We start from the raw sequence: 25,947 nt of genomic DNA, 5'->3' as shown, positions 1-25,947 counted from the left end.
AAGTAGTCAAATCTTTATTCTTCTTAGAAGATTTTTTTCATGACATTCTACTGACATTTTATAGAACATTAAATTCACAAAAAGGCATTAAATGTTTATTTTTTTTGATGATCCTAATGGTTTTTTTTCTAACATGTTACAGGAAGACTTTTTGGTTTGGTCCCTAGTGTGAACAAGAAACTGAATGTAAAGTATCTAATCTTATTTAAAATACAATATAACGACTGACACCACAGAAATACAAAGAATTATGAGAATATTGTGAAAAATTATATGCCAACAAATTGGACAACCTAGACAAAATGGATAAATTCCTAAAAACATATAGCCTCCCAAAACTGAATCAGGAAGAAATAGAAAATTTGAACAGACTGATTACCAGCAATGAAATTGAATCTGTACAAACAAAACTCCTGGGGTGCCTGGGTGCCTCAGTTGGTTGAGCATCTGACTCTTTGTTTTGGCTCAGGTTGTGATCTCAGGGTCGTGGGATCAAGCCCCACATCAGGCACCATGCTCAGCAGGGAGTTTGCTTGAGATTCTCGCTCTCTAAAATAAATAATTAAATCTAAAAAACGAAAACAAAAGCCTCCCAACAAACAAAAGTCCAGGACCAAATGGTTTCACAGGTGGAATTCTACCAAACATTTAAAGAAGAGTTAATACCTATTCTCAAATTATTCTAAAAAAATAGAAGAGGAAGGAATGCTTCCTAATTCATTCTCTGAGGCCAGTGTTACCCTGATATTGAAACCGGATAAAGATACTACAAAAAAAAGGGAACTACAGGCCAATATTTCTGATGAATGTAGATGTAAAAATCCTCAACGAAATAGTAGCTAACTGAATCCAACAATAAATTAAAAAAAAATCACCATGATCAAATGGGATTTATTCCTGGAATGCAAGAATGGTTTGGTATTCAAAAATCAATCAGCATGATAGGTCACATCAATAACAAAGGATAAAAGCCATATGATCATTTCAGTAGATGCAGAAAAAGCACTTGACAAAGTACACCAATCCTGATGAAAACCTTCAACAAAGTAGGTTTAAAGGAATATACCTTGACATAATAAAGGCTATATATGAAAAATTCACAACTAACATCATAATCAGTTTCCCCTAAGGTCAAGAACAAGACAAGGATGTCCACTCTCACCACTTTCATCAACAAAGTACTGGAAGTCCCAGCCAAAGCAGTTAGACAAGAAAAAGAAATAAAAAGCATCCAGATTGGTAAGGAGGAAGTAAAACTGTCACTGTTTGCAGATGACATGATACTATATATAGAAAACTCTAAAAATGCCACCAAAAAACTACTAGAATTGATAAATGAATTTTAGTAATGTCAGGAAATCTGTTGCATTTCTATATACTAATAATGAAGCAGCAGAAAGAGAAATTCAGAAAACAATCACATTTACAGTTGCACCAAAAAGAATAAAATACCTAGGAATAAACTTAATCAAGGAGGTGAAAGACTTATACTCTGAAAACCATAAAACATTGATGAAAGAGATTGAAGGTGACACAAACAAATGGAAAGATATTCCATACTCATGGATTGGAACAACAAATATTGTTAACATGTCCAGGCTACTCAAAGCAATCCACAGATTTAATGCAATCCTTATCAAAATTAAAACAGCATTTTTCACAGACTAGAACAAATGATCTTTAAATTTATATGGAACCACAAATGACCCTAAGGGGCACCAGGTGGTGTAATCGGTTGAGCATCTGACTCTTGGTTTTGGGTTGGGTCGTGGTCTCAGGGTAGTGGGATCAATCCCTATGTCACGCTCCATGCTCAGTAGATCTGCTTGGGATTCTGTCTCCCTCTCCTGTCCTCCTGCTCTCTCTCTCTCTCTCTCTCTCTCTGTCTCTCAAGTAAGGTAAATCTTTTCTTTTTTAGACTACCTTATGTCTCCCTTTCCTGTCCTCCTGCTCTCTCTCTCTCTCTAAAATAAGTAAAATAAATCCTGTCTTTTTTAGACTACCTTATTTATTTATTCATTCATTCATTCATTCATTTTAGAGGGGCCTTGTGTGAATGTGAGTCGGGGGAAGGGCGCAGGCAAAGAGAGAATCTCAAGCAGACTCCTCGCTTAGCTCGGAGTCTGATACAGAGCTCGATCCCATGACCCTGAGATCATGACCTGAGCCAAAATCAAGACTCAGGCACTTAACTGACTCAGCCACCCAGGCACTCCATAAATAAGATAAATCTTAAAAAAAAAAAAAAAAAAAAAAAATAGCCGAAGTCTTGAAAAAGAAAAATAAAACTGGAGGTATCACAATCCCAGATTGTAAGATAATACTACAAAGCTGGAGTAATCAAAGCAGTATGGTATGGTACTGGCACAAAAAAAGACATGTAGATCAATGGAACAGAATAGAAAACCCAAAAATAAACCCATGCTTATATGGTCAATTAATCTCTGGTAAAGGAGGCAGGAAAATGCAATGGGAAAAAGTCTTTTCAGCAAATGGTGTTGGGAAAACGGAACAGCAACATGCGAAAGTATAAAACTGGGCCACTGTCTTACACCATACACAAAAATAAATTCAAAATGGGTTAAGGATCTAAATGTGAAACCTGAACCATAAAAATCCTAGAAGAGATTCCAGGCAATAATTTCTGTGACGTCGACAGTAGCAACACTTTTCTAGATATGTCTCCCAAGGCAAGGGAAACAAAAACAAAAACAAACTCCTGGGACTACAGCAAAACAAAAAGCTTCTGCACAGCAAGGGAAACAATCAACAGAACTAAAAGACAGCCTACTGAATGGGGGAAGATATTTGCAAATGACAGATCCAAAATATATGAAGACCTTCTACAACTCAACACCAAAAAATAAATAATCCAACTAAAAAAATAGGCAGAAGACATGAACAGACATTTCTCTAAAAAAGACATACAGATGGCCAAGAGATGCATGAAAAGTTGTTCCACATCACCCATCATCAGGGAAAGACAAATCAAAACCACAATGAGATATCACCTCACACCTGTCAGAATGGCTAAAATCAGAAACAGAAGGAAGAGCAAGTGTTGATGAGGATGTGGAGAAAAGGGAACCCTTGTGTACTGTGGGTGAGAATGCAAACTGGTGCAGCCACTGTGGAACACAGTGTGCAGATTCCTAAAAAATTAAAAATAGATGTATTACATGTATGATACAGTAATTCTAATACTGGGTATTTACCCAGAGAATACAAAAACATGAATTCGAAAAGGTACACACACCCCTGTGTTCATTGCAGCATTATTTACAATAGCCAAATTGTGGAAGTAGCCCAGGTGTACACTGACAGATGATATATGTGTATACACACACACACGCATACACACACACACAATGGAATATTACTAAGCCACAAAAAATGAATCTTGCCATTTGCAGTAACATGGATGGATCTAGAGAGTATAATTCTAAATGAAATAAGTCAGAAAAAGACAAATACCGTATGATTTTACTCATATGTGGAGTTTACAAATCAAACTAACAAAAGAACAGACTCTTAACTGTAGAGAATAAACTGATGGTTACCAAAGAGGAGGTGGGCAGGGGAATGGGTGAAATAGGTGAAGGGGATTAAGAATACACTTGTGATGAGCATTGAGTCATGTATTAGTTGTTGAATCACTGTGTTATACACCTGAAACTAATACAACACTCTTATGTTAACTGTACTGGAATTAAGAATACAATATAAGGGGCGCCTGGGTTTCTCAGTTTGTTAAGCATCCGACTCTTGATCTCAGCTCAGGTCTTGATCTCAGGGTCCTTGGCTCGAGCCCTTTTTTGGGCTCCACGCTGAGCATGGAACCTACTTTAAAAAAACAACAACAAAACCAAAAAACCAATATAAGATTCACCATCAGGGCGCCTGGGTGTCTCAGTTGGTTAAGCATCCTGCTCTTGAGTTCCATTTAGGTCATGATCTCACGGTCCTGGGATTGAGCCCCGCATCAGGCTCCTTGTGCTCAGCAGGGAGTCTGCTTGAGATTCCCTCTCTCCCTCTCCTTCTGCCCCTCCCCCCAAATAAATAAATTAATTTAAAAAAGGTTAATCAACAAATGTATTTTGACTATGGCATTTTTTCATTTAGTAAGTATATAAGCGTATAATTAAATCATTTCTGTGACCTATACGTATAAGATATAAAACTCTTTCTAAATGGCATCAATTTAATCTCTAAACCTACCTTTTTATTTTTATTTATTTATTTATGTTTTGAGAGAGAGCGGAGGGAGGGGCAGAGGGGAAGAGAGAGAGAATCTCAAGCAGGTTCCATGTTCAGTGTAGAGCCCAGTGTGAGGCTGTCTTACACAACCCTGAGATCATGACCTGAACCGAAGTCAGCAGTCCGGACACTTAACCAATTGAGCCACCCAGGTGTCCCTCTAAGCCTACATTTTTATGTGATGTTAATATTTTAGTCCTTTTATAAATCTCAATTTTATTCCGCTTTAAATTGCTGTTGTATCTTCTTCATGGGCATTTAATAAAATAGGACATTATTAGATTAAGTGAATGCTTTGAGTTTTTCTTCCTTTCTGATTTAAACAGTTTTTCAATTCAGAACATAATACACTTGTGTACTCTTTATATTGTACATGCTTTATAGTTAATATATTTTCTAATTTTTTGAAAGAAGCATTTTAATAAAATGATTCTAAACATGATTATTTACATTTCACCCAATTATGTATAAAGGGCTTATAAATACTGTCAATTGTATGTGTTTTACTGGGAAGTGGTTTAAATGGTTGTTGAAATGATAAGGGATTTTTATTGTTTCATTCTTTCCCCATGTTGGAAAGGTTTTATTATTTCTAGGTGATTCATGACTTATCATTTACCCTTTTCATTTCAAATAGGCTTCCCAACCAACACTGAAGCTGAGAGACACACTACATTTTATTCTTTGCCATCTTCATTGGAACGAACACCCACCAAAATGACAACATCCCAGAAAGTTACCTTTTGTTCTCATGGCAATTCAGCTTTTCAGCCAATAGCATCAAGCTGCAAAATTGTGCCGCAAAGTCAGGTTCCTAATCCTGAGTCACCTGGAAAATCCTTCCAACCCATCACCATGAGCTGCAAGATTGTTTCAGGTATACAGTTTTAAGTTCCTAAGTATTTTTGTTAAACAAGTAATGACTGTTGATTAGCAAAGCTGTCAACAAAGCAAAACCAGAAGTCATTTCATATGCAGACAGTTTTTGAATAAGAAAAGAAATGAAATTCAAAGCAGTCAAGTTTTTATCTCCAAGAAGTGATGCGGGTAAAATGTTTGCTGGGATGTATGGTTGAACCTAAGGTAGGAATTCAGTTTTTGACTTCTGTATGGCAACCAGAGTGGCTAGTAATAACGTAAACTTGGAGGCCTTTTGGTGTGGAGTTAAAGCTTGAAAGGTGAGAATTGGTTTGGGATTGAACGTCTTTCATACTGACCACGCTAGAAAATTACTCATTCTGTTAACAGTAGGTAGTTCTGAGCCTTCATTTTCACTGGGATTGAATTGTCTACTGTGTCATGACAGTTTCACATTCATGTTAGGTAGACTTCTGGTAGGAATATACTTTATGGTGTAGGTTGCACCACTTCAGAAAAGACTTGAAAGAGAGTCAGTAGAAATATCTAGGCAGTGGGAGGCCTCTATGTATGAAGGGGGGGAGAAAAGGAGTCTTCAGTGCTAAAACTAGACAACTAAGCAGAAATATGATCCAAGTCTTTGAAATGGATGGAAGGTGAGGAACATGTAATTTTACCTCCCAGTTAGAAGCATCGTGGAACTTGCTGATTCATAGGTGAATAGGCTGAACATTACAGATTGGTTGGAAGTTTAGAGAAATTCATGGATGACAAATTTGATCGATAAAAAACCTTTGAGGATGTTGAATGATACATGGGTAATCTTCGAGAGTGTTCTGTGGGAACAGGAACCTCTGGATTGTAGCTGTGACTTAGTATTGACAGACTTTTGTTTTGGGTGGGTGAATTTCATGTTTTCCAAAAGGAAATTAATTGTAAATCAGGACTCCTGGTTTTTAAGTCTATCTGTGCACTTACTGATTTCCTGTAATTTTAGTGTCTTTGAGTTCAACCATTATTACAACAATTTGCCCAAGTTGTGAAGGGTTTGATTTAGGGATTCAGGAGTTCCACGCTGTTATGTAAAGCTCTGCTTTTTTAACTTCAGTGCACTTACGGGATGGGTGTGTGTGGGGGGGATCTTGTTAAAGTACAGATTTATATTTAGTAGGTCTGGGCTAGCACCTCAGAATCTGTTCCTCAAGAGCTCGCTGCTGATGCTGAGATAAGGATGCAGCGAGGGAAGCACACCAGGCCCCGCCTCAGCTACACCGCTGCTGTTGCTCCAGACCCAGAACATAGAGCCCCATTCTCTTTTCCCCATTTGTCATCTTTGTCCTCCAGTACCATCAGCATTTTCTTAGATGGGTTGAGTATATGTCTTTTGTTTACTTTGTTTCTCTTTTTTATTAATAAAGGTTCCCCCATATCAACTCCAAGTCCATCACCACTGCCTCGAACCCCAACTTCCACTCCTGTCCATGTGAAGCAAGGCCCTGCCAGCTCCGTCATTAATAATCCTTATGTTATCCTGGATAAGCCAGGGCAGGTCATTGGAGCCACCACTCCCACTACAGGTATGCATTTGATCAATATTTGTGCGATCCAAAAGGTTTGATCTTTTGTAAAGATGAAATCCTAGTGTGACTTCATAGCCATATAATCTTCATCTCTAAACAAGAGGAGGAGCTCTAAACAGTAAATCCAGTGCTGTTTCTCTGAGAGAAGATGTCCTTATGTAAAAGTTCTATTTTTTAGGAATTTACTTATGTTTTCTTTTTAATTTCTAAAGATTAAAAGTGAGCCATAATTAGTTTTCTTAAAAAAAAAAAGTTGATTTTGTTTTCATTTGGAAGACATTCTTTTTGGGCCTGCAAGCAAGGTGGTTATTTTCCAAATTAAGCTTCAGAACAAGAATACCTTTGTGGCCCACATATGTTTCTCACCAGTCAAATAAAAAAAATGATCTTTGCTTTTCTGTGAATAAAGTAAATTTTTTGTGTGTGGAAGAGAAATTGAACTCTGCAGTTAAAAAAAGGGTCTTGATAGGAAGAATAACAGGATTTATTACGTTTGTCATCATAATTTCCTGTAACTACAGAGTGCTTTTAAAAGGTTTTTCCAAGTATTTTCACTAAATTATTTTATGTATTTATTTCATTTAAACTATGTGAACACATCTAAGTGTAAACTTTTCTGTAGCTCTCACTTCTAATTAAGAGAAATAGTGAAAAGAGAAATGACTATAAGATACTAAGACTGATTTTTTTTTTTAACATAATTAATTTTAACACATGAATGTATGCTGGATTTTTCCAAGTAGCTTTTTGGAAGTTAGGTCCTTCAACAGTGATTATAATTGTGGAACTCCTTTTAAAAATTCTGCTTTCAGAAATTACTTAGTAACCTTTTGAATGCATTTATGGATGTCAAATAGGTTTCCTTTGAGGATGGTTAGTTTTAGGAATTAGTCTTTGCAGGCAAGTTTGGTAAATGGAGCAGGTAATCAAATACCATTTTTGGTCTTGACTTAGTTTTGACTATAGGTGGTGGAACTTATTTTTTATCAGACCCTAAAGGCAGTTATACACATGGAGTAAAAATTGCTTAATGTCAGCAGCACTTTGGAATAGGTATAACCTCCTGGTGAAACTACTTTGAGGGAGTTAGCGTTCACTTAGATTCATACATGTGGTACGTCATTACATAACCAGTACCCTTAGTTCTGGTATCTGTCTGTATACAGGTAGCAGAGTGTGTGATGTCTACGTACTTATTCTTCTGCATGTCCTTACTAGCTTCTTGTCTATTTTTAGGTTAGTGAGGTAGTCAGCTTCGTAGGAGGAATCCTTAAGTATTTTTTCTATAATAATTTCATGATTGTAAGTTTCAACACTTAAAAATGAAAAATAGTGAGGGAAAGGGGAAGCGTGGTGGAAAAGTTCCATTTTGCAAATTTTACTTTGTTTATACTTTATTTTAAAATCTGCCTTTCTTATCAGGAAGTCCTACAAACAAGCTCCCTACTGCCTCCCAGGCCTCCCAAGGAACAGGTTCCCCTATTCCTAAAATTCATGGAAGTAGTTTTGTAACGTCTACTGTCAAGGTAACACTCTTACTGCATTGTTGCACTTTCCTAGTTTGTGAAGACACTAAGTTCAAGCCCAGCAAGAATTTGTCAGTTGATAATGCAAATTTCATTAAGTAGAATCTTCAAGCTAAAAAGTGTCTTGAAGATCATCTACTCCAGACTCCTCTACCTTACTCTTGATCTTTTCCTGGTGTGGAAGATGTTTCTCAACGCTTCCTTAGTTGGACAGTCGGTATCTATTTGAAAACTTACTATGATGAGAAGGCAGCTATTTTTAGAAGCGGGGGGTGGTCAGCTTTGTTACAAATTTTTCCTTATAAAAATATTCATCTGGCAGCATACTTTTCTTCCTATAGTTGCCCTAATAATGAGTAAATATTTATTTATTATTTATTTATATATATATATATATTTTTTTTTTTTTCCTCTATGTCAGCCATGTAGTTACTTGAAAATAATTCTTTCCACAATTTTTCTTTTTTTTTTTTTTTCCTTCAGGGTAAGAAAACCTTTAAAATTAGAACTTCAAATATGATCTGACTTGTTACAGCTAAGAGTGCTAGGTATCTGCTCACTGATCGGCAGTGACAGCCCCTGCTGTTTTGGTTAGTTAGTTAGTTACTTGTCATTGTCATGGCTGCCTAGAGCCTTTGAGGTATAAACCCGTGTGTGAGAACTGAGAATTCAGAAATCATCTCCTACATGACGAGTGCTAATGCATTTCTTACATATAGGTACTTAACAGTGATGATATTGAATAGCTTTCTGGTCCAGGGTGAGGTTTTTCTCTGAGTTCAGTGCTGCCTGTGAGCACCATGTTATATGAATGCCTAAATTGTAATAATTGCCTTGAAGGTCTTAATTCTCTAGTCCGTTTTTAGTGTTTGTTGATCTTTTCGTTATGTGATTAAGCAGTATTAACTTTGTTGCTTGTCCCTATTTTATGGCAAATTGGCTCTGAGATTTACATTTTGTATTTGAGAATTAGAGACAAATGTCAGTAATTTTGAATGTTGACCTTTGTTGGTTTTGCATTTATTGTTTTAAGTTCTTTTTGTTGTTTTGTTCTTTAAATCCTTATTGAAAAACTTCCCTGTGTGTTGGGTATTTATTTGGAGTAAAGATAACAAATCAAGTTGTGTGAATACTATTGAAAGGGTGTATATACTGAAACACTCTAGCTGTTTCATTTATTTATTTAGTGCCTAGGCTCTAGGGATAGAAAATAAGTAAAATACAGAGCCAGGCCTTTAGTGGCTTATCAACAGGCAGGGGACTAGACGTGCAAACCAGTGAGTCAGCCAAATGTTAGAGGTGTGTAATAGTCTTTCCAGCATACACCGGGGCACAGATGAGTAGGTTCTTGCCAGGGTATAGCCTTTCCGTGCATTTGGTTTCTAAAACAGTATTAAGATGCTAGTGAGGGGGGTTGGAAGACTGCAAAGTTTTGAGCTTTCAGTTTTCTTTTGTTTTTCAGTTATGTTGCTAGAGGATATCACAGGTTTATATTAAATATAAGGGCTTAGAATATCTGATGTCAGTTATTTTATCCAAATTGTACACTGTATATTTTTGCATACGCAGCAAGAGGACTCTTTGTTTGCATCTATGCCACCTCTTTGTCCTATTGGGAGTCACCCTAAGGTTCAAAGTCCCAAACCTATAACTGGAGGACTTGGAGCTTTCACAAAAGTGAGTATTTATTAGGGCATTATCCCACAGGTCAATATGGGTTTGTTACCTAATTGTTTCTGTGGCATGTTGGAGTCGATTGACATTACCCCATAACATGTAACTTTTTAGTATGTCTTAATTCTAAGACCAGATCCTATGTCTGCAACATGCTTCCATTTATTTAGTGGTGTCCACAGGGCAGCTGTTGGTAGCCAGCAAGATGGTAACTCCTGAGAGCACAAACTATATGTGTGTTTCTTTCTGCTGCCATATGCCACCAAAATCTAAAACAAATGGACTAGGTCGAGTTTGCAGAAACACAGGATCAAATCCAGATCCTACTTTTGGTCCCTTTGATAGCTGATATGGGCTGTATTTAAGCAGTATTTCTACCCTTCTGGTGGAGTCATTTTTTATAGACCAAGCTTCATTAATTCATTAATTCCTGCAAGCAGAATAGATTCAGATATTAGTGGCTTTTTTCACGGGATGATTATTCAGCATCGTTATCATGTTTGTTGCCAGGTAATCATCAAACAGGAACCTGGTGAAGCCTCTCACGTGCCTGCAACAGGAGCTGCGAGCCAGTCACCTCTCCCTCAGTACGTGACTGTGAAAGGGGGTCACATGATAGCTGTGTCCCCTCAAAAACAGGTCCTAACTGCTGGAGAAGGGACTTCCCAGTCACCAAAGATTCAGCCCTCCAAGGTTTGTGTTGGGTAGGGTTGGGGAGGTCAGTATGTCAGTGAACGTTATTTACCTAAGTAACAGGCAGGTGCTGACAGAATTCACATGACAGGTTGCTGATCCCAGAAAATCCTGTAGATGGAAGCCGTGTTGGAAAGCAAGTTAGTCAGTGTTAAACCCATCTGCTCTTGCAGTAATCATTGACAAGAGCAGGGCCTGTGTTACAGAGGGCCCAGGAACAGTCGAACAGGCAGAGGGACGCTATGTTATCTCTGGCAGTGAAGATGATAGACTTCACGGACACAGCTTCCAGTTGATTCAAGTGTAAAATGGGTAGCTGACAGGACCAAGGTCTGCTGTTTTATTTATTTCTGGTAGGTGAGTGCTGTAGTTTACATCTCTGATGTCCAGGCTGTGTCATCTGTTTACTGATTCTTGACTCTTCAGAGAATTTATTTGCTTTATAATTTGAAAGTGTGGGGAGCTTAATATATCAAGAAAACTGTAAAATGACATATAGGTCCATATTTTCCTGCATCGGTTGTGCTTATGAGTGCGTGTGTCTGTGTTCTGTTTTCATTTACACGCTATCTGTAATCCTCATGTATCCAGCCTTGCATGGTGGATACTCTCAACCCCATTTTACAAATGAGGAAACTGTCCTCCGAGGTCAGGCAACTTCCTTGAGAGCATTTAGCTAATGAGTGACACAGGATTTGAACCCAGGTCTGCTGACTCTACAGAGCTAGTTAAAATTTGTGAGCCATTGTCTGGAGCCTAAGCATACTTTTAGAACCTGCAGAGTTAAATTATCTCATTCGGGGGGCAGATATATTCTAAAGCTATCAAGAATATTATGTGAAGTGTTTGTTTTTCAACTTGAAAGCCAGCGTATCTAGAGATAGATGAATTGCTCTGAGAGGAGTACTTTAAAATAGAAAAATGGTTTTAGATATTTTGGTTTAGGCTAGACAGCTGCACATGGATTGTGACAAAAATTCATATGTTACAGTTCTCAAGTCTGTAAGAGTCCATTAATCACTTTCCCAAACTTAACCTGGTCATGACTCATCTGATGATTAAAAATATATAGATACCGAGACCCCCATCTCAAACTTTCTGAATCAGAACCTTCTCGAGCTCCCTGGGAACTGGATTTTTATCAAGCTCTCCTGCCGACTCCTCTGATTTGGCAAATTTAGAAACCACTTAAGCTACAGCATCAAATTTGACTTTGGGGCTTCCTTAGCCCGAATCACTAAGACAGGTACCCCCAACTGCTTCCACATGCTCTCATTATTGTTTTGGCCTTAGGAGTAAGCCTTTGTCAAAGTCCTTCCATAAATCAGTTAATGTTATCTGGACTTCCTACTCAGACACATCATAATTCTTTAGAGTCTATTTTGCTTCACCAAAGATACATGGAATCGCTGATTTGGGTTTTTGAGTCAATATAGCATTGCTGTTTATGCCCAGAAGCTCTGGACAAAATGCAGGTCCCTTTTTTACACTTCGCATTTTGCAAATCCACTCCTCTGTAATGCTGAACAACCATATTGGCTTTCTTGTCACATTGCTACCTACCTCATGGCATTGTAGGACTAAGAAAAAGTGGATGGTTTTGTGCTAGAATGCCCTTAAACTTTATTAAGGGCACCTGAAAAAAGCCTCAGAAGAGTGTGAAAGAAATGTACAGAAGCAGAAGAGCATGAGAAAAGACATTTCCTGTTTATCCAGGAAATTTAGTACATGCTTTGAACTCCAGATAAGGAGCTGTCTGCCAGTACAGACAGTCCCTGGTTACCGCCGAAGTGCATTCCTAGAAACTCTGCCAGAAAACAGAAGGGTGAACAAAACGATACTGTTTTACCTTCCATTCAACTTTGGCTTATCTTTTTTCATGAAAGTAAAGAAGGGGTGCTGCTTTTGCCATAAAATGGGACCTCTGAGCACTTAGTGGATTCAGGGGGGAAGGAAGCAGTGTGGCATAGTAAAAAGAGTGTGAGCTTTGGAATGAGAGCTTGTTACAGATCTCAGCCACTCATTACTTGTGTGACCTGGGCGGGTTTGTCTTTCTGAACCTTGTGTTTTTCCATCTAGTAAAAGGGAATAATACCCTGTCTTTCAGTGCTGTTGGAGAATTAGAAATCATTGGATGGAAAGGACTTAGCACAGAGCAAGTACTCAATAAATGATAGCAGCTAATGTTACACAGCTAAGGACAAGTCCTGTGTAAATATTCAGGGTACCATGATCATTCTTCTCATTGGAATACTAAATTGTAATTGGCTATATTTTTCAGTGTGTGGAGGGAAAATTACATACATAGAATCCTCACTTTCTGGTTGTTAAAGTAAATTCTGACTTGCAGAAGTCTGTACAGGGCACAAACAAAAACATTGAATCAAAGCGTGAGTCAAAGGGAAGTATTTATACCAATAGAGAACAAAGGGTGTCTGTTTTGTGAAACTAGAAGGAAATTAGGAACGCAGAGAGAAGTGCTATGGAATAGGAAGAGTTCAGGTTCTAGGCTAAAATGTCTTGTTAAAAAAAGAAAAACTAATTTGGGGTTGTAGTGTCCTACTTAAGAGTCTTCCTTATGATGTCCATAGACAGCTGTGCGTAGGATTTTCCCCAGGAGAATGCCAGACTTCCTCATTCTCCCTTTTTTCAAACAGAGGAGGCGGGGGTTAATCTTATGAGTGGTATGCTCTACTGGATAAGCTTTGCTAATAAAAACTGCCCTCCTGTGGCCAACTTGGGTTACCACACCTTATTTAGCTTTCGGAGAGATTAAGTATGTCATATTCTGGAGATTTTGAAGCAGTGGAGTGAGGATAGAGGCTGGTACAAGGTGGAAAAAGCAAGTTAAGGTGCATGAAATTTCAGAAAAGAAAATAGGTCCAATCTGTATGTATTTTCCTTTAAGATTTTTTGCTTTCTTTGTTGGCTTAGGAACATGAAAATAAATTGTATAATTTAGTTTATGCAGTGAATTATTAAGTTTGATATATTTAGGAAATGTGAAGACTGTTGTCTTAGGAAAAAAGTTTGACTACCATAATAGAGAAATCCAAAACCCAAAAAGCTTAAATAAGGTTTTTTCTCACATATAAAAGACCAGTAGGCAGTTCTTGTATGTTGGCTCCACAGTCATCAAGAATCTAGACTCTTACCTTTTGCTCTGCCATTCTCAAAATTTGGTTCTCAGCTTGTGGGCTATGATAGCCATTTCATCTCATGCCACCATGTTCACATTTCTGGCCAGCAGGAAGAAAAAAGGGGTTGTGGGGAGGCATAACCCAAAAGTTGCACTCATCACTTCTCTTCCTATCCTTTTAGCCGGAAGTGAGATGACCGCTGACACTAGGCTGGCAAATGTTCTATGTGGCCATGTCCCTAGCTGGAAACTGGGGGCTCTGTTACCATGAGAGAGAAAACAAGAATGCATATCAGGGTTCAACTGGCACTTTCTGCCATTACCCAAAAAATGTTTTTCTACATTAAGAAACCTTTTTTCCATAAACACATAGAAAAGTTTTTTGTTTATTTGTTTTACGAGAGGGAGAGAGAGAGAGCAGGGGGTTGGGGAGGGACAGAGGGACAGGGAGAGAGAGAATCTTAAGTAGGCTCCACAGCCAGCAGGGAGCCTGATGCAGGGCAAAGTTCTTGATTAATAATGAGAGTTTCTCTACCTCCACATCTGTGGAGGTGGGTGACTGTGCCCAGCTCTGTGGCCACGGCAGCACTCCATGTCGCCTGCAGAATAAGGCTCATACAGTCAAAATAGAGATTTGGATCATCTGAAGGGATTGTTTTAACCAAGCCAGGAGGTGGGAGGATTTCTTTTCCATTCTAAGTTAACTTGCTTTTTCTCCCATTGGTTCTTTTTTTCTTCTTTCTTTCCCTTCTTCCTTAAACTTACATAAAAGTGAAGAGGCTATTATAATGAATCCTTTATGCCCATTACACAGTTTCAATGATTATCAGCTTTTGCTAATCTTATTTCTCTTCCTAGGGTATTTTAAAGCAGATACCAGATGTTACAGACTTTAATTTCTCTTTGACTAAATGAATGTAGGATTTACATGAAGGTCCTATGCCCTAGCCGGCCATGGATCCATTTGGCGCGTTCCATCCTTTGAGTCTCCGTGTGGCCTCATAGATGACTATTATTTGGTTAATAATAACAAGTGTCGTGGGTAGCAGCAACTGTCATTTACTGTGTACATCCTGTCTTATGAGATAAATAGTATCCGTATTTTGTAGATGAGGTGTCTAAGTCTAAAGCTCAGAAACATTAGATAACTTATCCAGGTACTAACTAGTGGAACAAAACTGGGAAACCAAGTCTGACTGCTTATAAAATGCTGCACTCTGTCTTGTGTGTTACACTGTGGTTTATAACCGTTGGTTAGGGGACTATTTTCTTTATATCAGCCGTAGTGCCCAAGCACACGGCAAGTGTGTTTTACCGTATTTACATTCTTTGAAAAGAAACCGTGTATGATTTAGTAATTATTTAACTTAAAAGTTCCATTTATCAGTTGCATATGGTTTATCATTTTGTTCTTCTTCTTAGGTAATCCTATTATTATTTATTAATCTTATCATTTTTAATTTAGAGAGATTCTAAAGTAAAATACAGAGAATAATATAATCCATGCCCATATATTCTCCACCCAAATTAACATGTTCCTATTTATTTCATCTCGTATTTTCCCCAAAGAAAAACATGACAGAGTTGAAGTCCACTTTGTTCTTCCCGAAAGCAACACTATTATGAATTTGGATGTGTAGCTTTCCAGGTCATACTTTTATTGCATAAATCCGTAGCCATAAACAACATGTAATGTTGTGTGTTTTGAAGATTTACATAAAAGATATTTATACTCATATTTTTTTGCAGCTCCCCTTTCAGTATTTGTTTTGTTGTTGCTGATGTATGTAGTTCTGGTTCATTCATTTTTTACAGATGTGTGCTATTCCACTGTCTCGTACCGTTGTTTATCCATTCCTCTACCTGTAGACAGTAAGCATGTTGTTACATGTTATAGGCATTAAGTTTGTAGACAGTTTTTTGTAATTATAAATAGTGCAACCTTGGACATTCTGTATATGTTCCCTTGAGCACATGTCTCAGATTTCTCTAGGATAGGTTTCTAAAAGAGGAATTGTTATAACATGTGATATGTGAATTTTCAATTTTAGTAGGTACGCCATTACCTCTCTGGAGTGGCTATACAAATTTAATTTTCTTTAGCAGTGAACAAATGTTCCTGTTTCCCCATACCTTCCAGCCACTTCTTGGTGTTATCAGACTTTTAAATTTTTGTCTTCAGTCTGATGGGTGAAAAGTGCTGATACTTTATCATTTTCACTTTTAGAAGGTAGATCTTTTGGTGTTCTTTTAATCTTATAAAAGTCTTTTCATCTAGTTTCTAGTGAGAGTTTCTATTTTATGAAATAACTTGAGAAGTGGGAAACACTGCCCCAATTTGCCGTTAATTAATTTGTTTCTTCTAATTTAACATCCTACTATTGACTTTTAAAAGAGTTCTATAGTATTTTCTTACTTGAAAGAGTTCACTTTATAATATCTTCAGAACCAGATATTTCCAACTTGAGTAATTTGGATATTGGGGTATTTCTTTTTAAATATTTTTTTAAAATAAAAATTGTATTTATTTGAGAGAGTGAAAGAAAGCGAGAGCACCAGAGGGCAAAGAGGGTCAGAGGGAGAAGCAGACTCCCTGCTGAGCGGGGAACCTGATGTGGGACTCAATCCCAGGACCGTGGGATCATGATCTGAGCTGAAGGCAGATACTTAACCGACTGAGCCACCCAGGTGCCTCCCTCACGCCCGTTTTTTTTAAAGATTTGTTGATTTATTTTAGAGAGAGAGTGCATGCGTGCACCTGGTGGGGGAGGAGCAGAGGGAGAGAAGCAGACTTGCAGCTGAGCGCAGAGCCCCACGCAGCCTGCACCCATGACCCTGAGATCGTGACCCCAGCCAAAATCAAGGGTCGGCCGCTTAACCGTCTGAGCCACCCAGGCGCCCCTAGACTTCTTTTTTAACCAAATGTTTGCCTTTAAGGAAAGGAAAATTTAGAAGTATATAGAAAAAGATAACTTTTCTTAAAAATCAGTTAGAAGTAGTTCATTTATTACACTACGTAATAAATGATGTGAATCGTTAGGAGTTTCAGAGATGAAGAAATAGGCATTTCAGATGGGGATAATATTGGAGTGGTCACTGAAAGAGGGGATCTTTGAAAGTATGTAGTGGAGTTTCTAGTTCATATATGGGAATGTTTTTTGCAGTTTTTTTTTTTTTTTTAAAGATTTTTATCTATTTGAGAGAGAGCATGCACAAACAGGGAAGAGGGGCAGAGGGAGAGGGAGAAGCAGGGAGCCCTGTGTGGGGCTTGATCCCGGGGCCTGAGATTGTGACCTGAGCTGAAGGCAGACACTTAACCGACTGAGCTACCCAGGAGTATTGCAGTTTTTCTTAATGTGAAGCTTAAAATGACCTGGGTAGCCACACAGTGGTGAAATGTTTGCATAGATAATGGTATATCTGTTCTAATATATTTGGCCATCTAAAAATGTCTTTGAAAAATAATAACATTGGAAATGCTTGTAATATGATGCTAAATTTAAAAGTTATAAAACTGTACATGCGATCCTAATCTGTGTTTTAAAATGTCTTAAAAAGAATTGGAAGCAAACATATTAAAAATATTAAGAGGTTATTTCTGGGGGTGCCAGTTGGGTGGAGCATGCAACTCTTGATCTTGGGGTCGTGAATTCAAGCCCCACCTTGGGGCTGGAGTTCACTTAAAAAAAAAAAAGATAAAACTAAAGAATAAGAGGTAATTTCTGGATAAGTAGAATTTTTTCTTTGTATTTCTGTATTTTCTAAGTTTTTTATTTAAAAAAAACACATAAAATAAGTTTAGATAGTAGCTGGGGTTAAGACAAAAACTATAGCCTTTTGTTGTAATAATATCCAGAATTAAGAAATACTGTTGTTCACATCTATCCTGGGTAGCATTCCTAGGCAGTTAAGTTAGACTCCATGCGTTATACCTAGGGCTTTGGTTTGATCTTTGCTAGAACAGAGTGACTCTTCTGTTCTAAGAGCCCTTGAAAGGACTGAGAAGAAGCACTCGTGGATTCTTCTGTTTTCAACAGGTTGTTGGGGTGCCAGTTGGGTCTACTTTACCTTCAACAGTGAAACAGGCTGTGGCAATCAGTGGTGGCCAAATCCTTGTGGCCAAGGCCAGCTCTTCTGTTGCCAAAGCAGTTGGTCCAAAGCAAGTTGTGACCCAAGGAGTTGCCAAAGCAATTGTGAGCGGAGGTGGAGGAACCATTGTTGCCCAGCCGGTGCAAGCCTTAACCAAGGCTCAGGTCGCTGCTGCCGGCCCTCAGAAGACTGGATCCCAGGGTTCAGGTAACTGATAACTATTTGGGGGCCCTTTCAGCAGCAGCTCTTTCTAGACTGTTCTTTGTTAGTGATTTTATTTGGTATTTCGTTCTGAGAAAACCTATTAGATTGATGCTCTAGCGAGTATATAAAAACCTGTTAATCTTTTTCAGGTAACATTTTACATAGAAGTCTGTAAGTAGTTTACTTTAAGGGGTGTGCGTGTGCGTGTGTGTGTGTGTGTGTGTGTTTTAGCACGAGTAATACAAATAGAGGGTATTTCTTGATACTGCCCTCTGGTCTGAAGGATAATTTTCATGTGACCTTATCTCTATTTCGGGTTGTATTCAGACTTAAACTCTTGTGATGGCTGACAAATTCAGCATTTTGAGATACTTGACTAATGCATTCTCTACCAAATAGGTTTAAGACCTTGCATGTGTTTGAGGCCTTGCCGTGTTGTTTTGTGAGGGCATGAAAAAATATACCTAAGACATTAGATGCGTTTACTAATTTCTGAAGGTCTTGATGAGGTTAAAGAATTGTTGCAGTGAGTTAGAATGAGAGAAGGTAGCGGATGTCTGAATCGTTGTATCGTACACCTGCTACTCGTGCTATACGTTAATTACACTTGAATAAAAAATTAACAAAGAAAATGTAAAAACTAAACAATAAATTGAAAGAATAACCAAATCAACTTTATATAAAAAATAAAATAGATTCAGAAGAAAAAGAAGGTAGTGGATGTCCAGAGTAAAGATTTCAGAGGTGAGGAATTGTTGGAGATGACAAAGTCCATTTGTGGCGTTAAAAGTGAGTGCTTCAGATGGGTTGGAAGAAGTGGTCTTTGGAATTTAGAAAATGAAGTGCCTGAGAAGCCGGAGAATTAAACAAGTCACTTACAGTGCTGTCACTGAGGATGACCATCGTTGGCATTAGAGCAAGACTGAGTCAGGAGTCAGTCTTCAGCAAGTGAGGGGAAGTGATCGGGAAGGAGTTCAGTAAATGAAAGCAGAGAAGTGAGGGGTAAGGTGGTAGAGCCAAGCATGGGCCTCACAGGAGCCAGCTGGTTTTTTCTTCTGGAATGAGGGGTGATCATGGTCTGAAAGCCACATTGGAGAGCACAAAGACTTCTCCCTTAGTCCTGGCCCTCAGACACTGAGGTAAGATTCAAAAAACAGCTTTTAGCTTAAGGGGGCCACTGGGGAAGTCCTGTATCTTCAGAGGACTCAGTGTTTCATTACCACAAAAAGGGAGAACGTTCAAACAGGTTGAGGTTCTAGAGGGTGTAATGACCAGAGCAGGAATTCCTTGGGGGTGTGGTGAAAGAGCTGGGGGAGGAGGAAGGGCTGAGGAGAGGTGGGTTCAGGTCAGGAACGCAGAGCAGTGTGGTGCTGGGCTCCGGGTGCTGGTGACTGACCAGAGAGGTTTGCTGAGCTGCACAGGGGTGTGAGGTGGGATGAGTCGTGGCAGGAGTGGAGAGGGCTGGCACTCAGTTTTCATGTCAGTCCCTGCTGTCCTGGGGCAGCTTCCGGGGTTCTTGCTTCCCTAGGCTTGCACAGTAAAGTGGTCATAGGAAGAGGACTCGTGCAGCAGGCTGTAGGAGGCTCTCAGAGTCCTTTGCCTGTGGTGACTCACACGGTTCTGTAGGCTTTGTTTCATGGAGATTTGAATTCAGAGTAAGTGCAGAAACTTTGATGTGTAAGTTTTCACTGAAGAGTCACGTGTGCGTTGAGAAGTAAATTCTAAGGGATAGGTGAAAGCCCTTTGACATAGGTGAGACTTTAAAAAGGTGAATGATCATTTCATAGCATACATGCCTGTTGTCGACTGTGGCATTTCTTTAGTTCTTAGAAAGTGAGAGAGGTTAGGAGTCTTGTTTCAAATCCGTAGATTCATTCATGACTAGAATTTGATTAAAGGGGCTTTAAACAGATTTCGGAAGGAAATATGTATTCATCCATAGATAAGTTCATTATTTCTTTGATTGTCTAAACCATAGTACTTTTGAGAGTAAAAAGAGTCACTGTTTATAGTGATTTATAGGTGTGAACTGGAACTCTTCTGGGCACACTGGGACATATGGTCGTCCTATTGGTGTACAAATATAAACTCCTTTGTAATTTATAGCAAGCTCTTCCAATATGAAAAATTGTTTTTTAATGAGCAAGATATTTAAGAGTATCAGCCTTTTAAGTATTATGTGTCTACGAAAACAAACTGTGGAATTTACTGTTAGTGTTTTTAGTAAGTATTCTATTCTGTGTTTTTAATTTCAGCAATAGCACTGCCCTCAATTCCAATTTTTCTTACTGTTTTTCCTTTTTTTTTTTTTTTTCCTTTTTTCCCTGTACCATTTTAGTAATGGCAACATTGCAGCTACCAGCCACTAATTTGGCCAACTTGGCAAATTTGCCTCCTGGCACTAAACTCTACCTTACAACGAACAGCAAGAACCCTTCAGGAAAAGGGAAACTGTTGCTGATCCCTCAAGGAGCCATCCTGCGAGCTACCAACAATGCTAGTCAGTCTGTCATTAAATCATTTGGTTCTTGGGTCTCTGGCTATGTTCGTCTCACGCATGTGAGGGACAGCTCTTACCTGTTTCAGGACGTGCTTCCCTAGCTCCGTGTGGCGGTATGACGGTAGTATTTGCCCACATGGATTTAAAACATACGTATAACTCAACTAGAAGTGGGTTTAAGTAATCATAGTCATAGGAGGTGACACTATTATTTTGGGTTTATCCACTCAGAGTTTGGGGTCAGGATCAAATCACACTGGAGAGGGATGGCTACTGAGGCTGTGCTGGGAGAAAGCTGTCCGTGTGAACTATAAATGAAAGAGTTCAGTGGCATCTAAAAACTGGGGATACCTGGGGAGACAGTAGCTGGAAGCCCATGTTCATTTATTTTGGAGGGGATAGGATAGGAGTAGGAGTGGACTCAGGTGTCTCTGCCTGCCGTCTGTTGTGCATCTAAAGTTTGCCAGGTTTGGAGATGGAAATAAAGTACACGGTCAACCTTAGTATATAAGCCTTAAAACCCCAAGGAAATTAGGTGGTTTATCTAGACTTAGAGACTTTTGCTTTGACATATAGAGAAAAACAATCTGGATAGTGTTGGAAAGAAAAGGGTAAAAGGAATTCTTTCCCTTCTGAATCAGAAGTATGATTGGTATAGCAATTAGGTTCACTAGAAATGAGCCGCCCTTGCCAAACGTAGTGTGTAAGCTAGTCACCATTTTGTTTACTGACTGTAATGGGTGATTTCTGTTCTCTCACCGTAGCATTTTCCCCTCCTACTTAAGCAGTGGTGTACAAAAGTGAGATATATAAGAAAAGGGCAACGTAAGGATTCCATAATTCACCCAGATTGCCACCTAAGTTTTAGTTTATATACATTATGTCACCAAAAGGGAAGTAAAGAATGTCCAAAGGCTTTAAAATGGAATTAAAAGGGGGGGGGATGGGGCTCTGGAGTCATTATAAATATGAGAAAAACACGTTTTTTCCAGGGCAGAGGGAGACAGAAAAGAGGGTACTGTAAAATTACACTAAATTCCAGCAGCGTCACTGAAATTGGCTGAGATGCCAGAATGTTTAGAAGCCCTTCTCTGAGCATGTTTTAGTCAACAACTGGTTAGAAAATGTCAGTAATCAGACTCTTATTAAAGCTAAGTTCTTCATTGTACAGAGAGCTGAACTCGTCAGCTGCCCTTCAGTTGAAAGGAAATCAGTTTCAGTCCTTAATTCTAGGACATTCTCCTTACTCTTGTCACAGAATAGGTATATTACCATAAAAAAGGGGGGAGAAAATAGGAAAGGGAAGGACTGTTGCTGTAAAGGAAACGTCCCTCTGGGCTCGTCTGTTCTCCAGTAAGCCTCTTACTACTACTGATGATGTTGCTGTCATTCCGTTGTATTTTCAGACCTCCAGTCCGGCTCAGCTGCGGGCGGCAGCGGTGGCGGTGGAAGCGGCGGTGGCGGTGGAGGCGGTGGCGGTGGTGGAGGTGGAGGCGGTGGAGGAGGAGGAGGAACAGGAACAGGAGGGACCCAGAGCCCTGCCGGCCCTGGAGGGATCTCCCAGCACCTGACTTACACATCTTACATCCTGAAGCAGACTCCTCAGGTCTGATCGTTTGTGACTGGTATCCTTCAAATTCTTTCATTATTTAACAACTGCCTTTAATTATAGTAGATTTATCTTTACATCTCGGATCAGGAGTCAGTACTAACGTTTCAGCCACATTGTAAATCTGTATTATTTGGGGCTTGTTTCGTTTTGAGAGAAGGGGACATAGAGATTCAGAAAGACATAAGTAACGTTTCCAAGATCTCTCTGCTAAGCCGTCCTAGAATCTGGATGTATACCCAGAGCTTTCAGACTCAAAGAAGGATTTTTGCTATGCTGTTGCCTCCCGAATCGATGAGGTAATGAGCAGTATTAATAGGCCGTTGAAAATTCTTTTAGAAGGGAGTACCCAGAGAGCTACTATCAAGTTTTGGTACTTGGAGTGAGATTGGATTCATGGTTAGGAACAACTTTCTACCTTCTTTCCCCTCGTTGCTTTCAGAGTCTTGACTCCTCCCTAAGGAAGGTCGTGGAATTTTGGTCTAGATGTTCGTATTAAGAAGGATGGGTAGTTACCACTCTGAATAATTTAGATTTAAGGACCAGGTTGTCCTTGAGTTTCCAGCAGCCTGCTCCATAACTGCTGTGCCGAGTCTCAGAAGTGGGGGCAGCTCTTGATAGTGACACCACGAGCAGAGCTTTTCTCTTCAGTTATTTTGGCTGAGTTGCAGAATTGAAGGGGGGGCATTGTAGCTTGTTACATGGGACCTTGTGATTTAAAGAGTCAGGGCAAGTCGTTTGAATTTAACAAATTACTGAGTAGGTCTTTATTTGTTTCTAACTTAGGGCACATTTTTAGTTGGTCAGCCATCACCCCAGACATCTGGAAAACAGCTGACTACTGGGTCAGTGGTCCAAGGAACACTAGGAGTCAGCACATCTTCTGCACAAGGACAACAAACATTAAAAGTCATCTCCGGACAGAAAACCACTTTGTTTACCCAGGTAAATACACACATATGCCAGATACAGGCTGATGATGGGATTTATTTAAATGTTTACAGCTTATCTCTTTCCACAAAGAAATTAAGATTGCATGAGAAAATGAACAATAAAGTAGTATAGAAAAATAAGCATAAAATCTTGAGATTTGGGAAAATTATAAGTAGAATGAGAAGATAAGGCCAGAGAGTTCTTAGATAATGCGAACAGTTATGTCCTGTATAATTAATAATTTTTGACAAAGCAAATCGGAAGCATGATCAGTTATGAAATTCACACTGTTTGTGAGAGGCAAAAAAAATACCTACATAATATTTCCTTGAAAGAAACAAAATTTTCTTGATACTTCATTCTAAAATTTCTCTGGAGGAGCTTCATATAGGAGATTCTGAATAGTGTAGTATGTGATGTCAGCCACATATCCATGTACAGTTGACCCTTGAACAGTGTGGGGGTTAGGGGCGCCAGCCTCTCATGCAGTGGAAAATTTCACGTATAACTGGACTTCCCCCACTATCAATAGCCTACCGTTGACAGGAGCCTTACCAAGAACATGAACAATGAACACACATTTCGTACATTGTATGTATCATATACTCTATTCTGACAATGAAGTAAGCTAGAGAAAAGAAAATGTTAATAAGAAATCATAAGGAAGAAGAAGTATTTACAGAACTATACTGTATTTATTTAAAAACAAAACAAAAGAACCCATCGGGGCACCTGACTGGCTCAGTCAGTGGAGTGTGTGACTCTTGATTATCAGGGTTGTGAGTTCAAGCCCCACATTGGGCATGGAGCCTACTTAAAATAACAATTAAAAAAAAACCCACATATAAGTGGACCTGTGTAGCTCAAACCCCTGTTGTTCGAGGGTCAGCTATAAAAAGTAAATGCTGTAGGGATTCGGTACACATTTCTACCGCATTCTTTAGTATGAGCCAAAGAATAACGACGGACTTTTAGCTGGGTGAGGGATGTCATAATCACCTGCAGGAGAATCTGTTGCCGGATCTCAGAAATTTACCAAATGAAGCAGACAAGGTATAGAGGATGTAGCAGTATGACACCGTTTATCAGAAAACAGTGCCTTTTCTCTGTGTGTAAATCACTAGTTCTCAAAGCATGAAATGTGGATATTGGACTTTTGTCCAGTGTTTTTTCTCTGTTTATTGAGAAGATCATTTGGTTTTTCTTTTTTTGTTAATGTGGTGAATTACATTAATTTTTAAAATGTTAAGCCAAGGGGTCCCCGGCTGGCTCAGTTGGTGGAGCATGTGACTCTTGATCTCAGGGTTATGAGTTTGAGTCCCACATTGGGCACAGAGATTACTTAAAAAACATAATTTTTTTTTAAATTATTAAACCAGCCCTGTACTTCTGGAAAACCCACTTGGTTTTGACAAGTTAGCCTGTTTTAATATATTGTTGGGTTTCATTTGATAAAATTTTGTTTAGAATTTCTGTAAGGATTATTGGTCAGTGGTTTTCTTTGTAATTCTTGTCTGCTTTTGATACCAGTAATGCTGGCCTAAAACGAGTTGGAAACTTTTCTCTCCTGTTTACTTTTTTGTGAAGATTTTATGTGGAATTGGTATTGTTTCTTCCTTAACTGTTTAGAATATACCAGTGAAGTCATAATGGCCTGGAGCTTGTTGATTGGGAAGATTTTTCACTACAGTTTCAATTTATTTACTAGAACTATTCGGGTTATTTGTTTTATCTTGAGGGAGGTTTGGTAAGTTGTCTCTTTAAATGAGTGTGTCCATTTCATCTAAGTGGTTGAATTTACTAGAATAAAATTGTTCATAATTTTCCTTTATTATCCTTTTAATTATTAAATCTTTAGTGATGGCCCCCTTTTCTTTTTCTTTCTTTCTTTTTTTTTTTTTCTTTTTAGAGCAAGAGTGCCTGAGTGGGGATTGGGAGTTGGTGGGGAGGGGCAGAGGGAGAGAGAGAATCTTAAGCAGGCTCCACCCCAGCATGGGGCCTGCTGTGGGGCTTGGTCTCACAACCCTGAGATCATGACCTGAGCTGAAATCAAGAGTCAGATGCTTAACCAACTGAGCCACCCAGGCGCCCCCCCCTTTCATTCTTGATTATGATAGTTACGCATCTTCTCTTTTTTTTCTTGATCATTAATCTTTTCATATTAGTAGTGTTTGGTTTCTTTGAGTACTAATTTCCCTTTGGTCAGATGCGGTTAGTATTTAAACAGATATGAGGCCCCAGAATTCTTCAGGCAGTTCTTTAAAATCTTAGCTTATTTCTTCTTCCCTGCTTATGGTTGCAGCCAGGATAGTGGCGTTCTCCCTGTTCTGCCACAGCAGAACAATTACCATTGCTTTTCAGTAAGTATTATTTACAGAAAACAATGCACAGATCATAAGGGTACTGTTCGATGAGTGTGGACCAATGTATAAACTCATGCAAGCACTGTCCCAGTCAAGACACAGAACATTTCCATCACTCTAAAACATACCCTCATTTCCCTTTCAGTCATCATTTTCCTATTTCTGTCACCGTAGATGAGCTAATCTCTGTCTATTCTTGAACTTCATGTCAGTAAAATTATATAGTATATAGTCTTTCATGTCTAGCTTCTGTTGTTCCAACGTGTTTTTGAGATTTATCCATATGTGTATCGGTAGTTTATTCTTTTTTATTCTTAAGTAGGATTTTGTTGTATGACTTTTATTCTTCTGTTTGTGGACATTTGGATTATTTCCAGTTTTGATTATGAGCCATTCTGTTATGAATATTTTTGTATCGCTCTTTTATACGGTAGGATAGCTAGGTCCTAGGGTAAGTATCTGTGTGTAAGAAAGTTTATAAGAAACTGACAAATGGTTTGCAAAGTGCTTGTACCATTTGAC

At 38.8% G+C, this 25,947-nt stretch overlaps 1 protein-coding gene across 1 annotated transcript in view; it reads left to right on the top strand.

The window, feature by feature from the left end:
• The window catches only part of YEATS2 (YEATS domain containing 2), a 111,269-nt gene that overhangs the window by 61,189 nt on the left and 24,133 nt on the right, over nucleotides 1–25,947 (top strand). Inside the window, exons 11-19 of the mRNA XM_040621523.1 lie at nucleotides 4,895–5,134; nucleotides 6,534–6,692; nucleotides 8,118–8,221; nucleotides 9,791–9,898; nucleotides 10,406–10,588; nucleotides 17,765–18,023; nucleotides 20,359–20,520; nucleotides 21,927–22,126; nucleotides 22,916–23,074. Coding sequence (XP_040477457.1) covers nucleotides 4,895–5,134; nucleotides 6,534–6,692; nucleotides 8,118–8,221; nucleotides 9,791–9,898; nucleotides 10,406–10,588; nucleotides 17,765–18,023; nucleotides 20,359–20,520; nucleotides 21,927–22,126; nucleotides 22,916–23,074 — 1,574 coding nt within the window. The remainder of the gene's footprint in view (nucleotides 1–4,894; nucleotides 5,135–6,533; nucleotides 6,693–8,117; nucleotides 8,222–9,790; nucleotides 9,899–10,405; nucleotides 10,589–17,764; nucleotides 18,024–20,358; nucleotides 20,521–21,926; nucleotides 22,127–22,915; nucleotides 23,075–25,947) is intronic.

Source organism: Ursus maritimus, unplaced genomic scaffold, assembly GCF_017311325.1.
Source record: "Ursus maritimus isolate PB19 unplaced genomic scaffold, ASM1731132v1 scaffold_4, whole genome shotgun sequence".
NCBI classification, from domain to species: domain Eukaryota; kingdom Metazoa; phylum Chordata; class Mammalia; order Carnivora; family Ursidae; genus Ursus; species Ursus maritimus.
The sequence above is the reverse complement of the archived record's forward strand: the minus strand, read 5'-3'. Positions and strand labels throughout refer to the sequence as shown.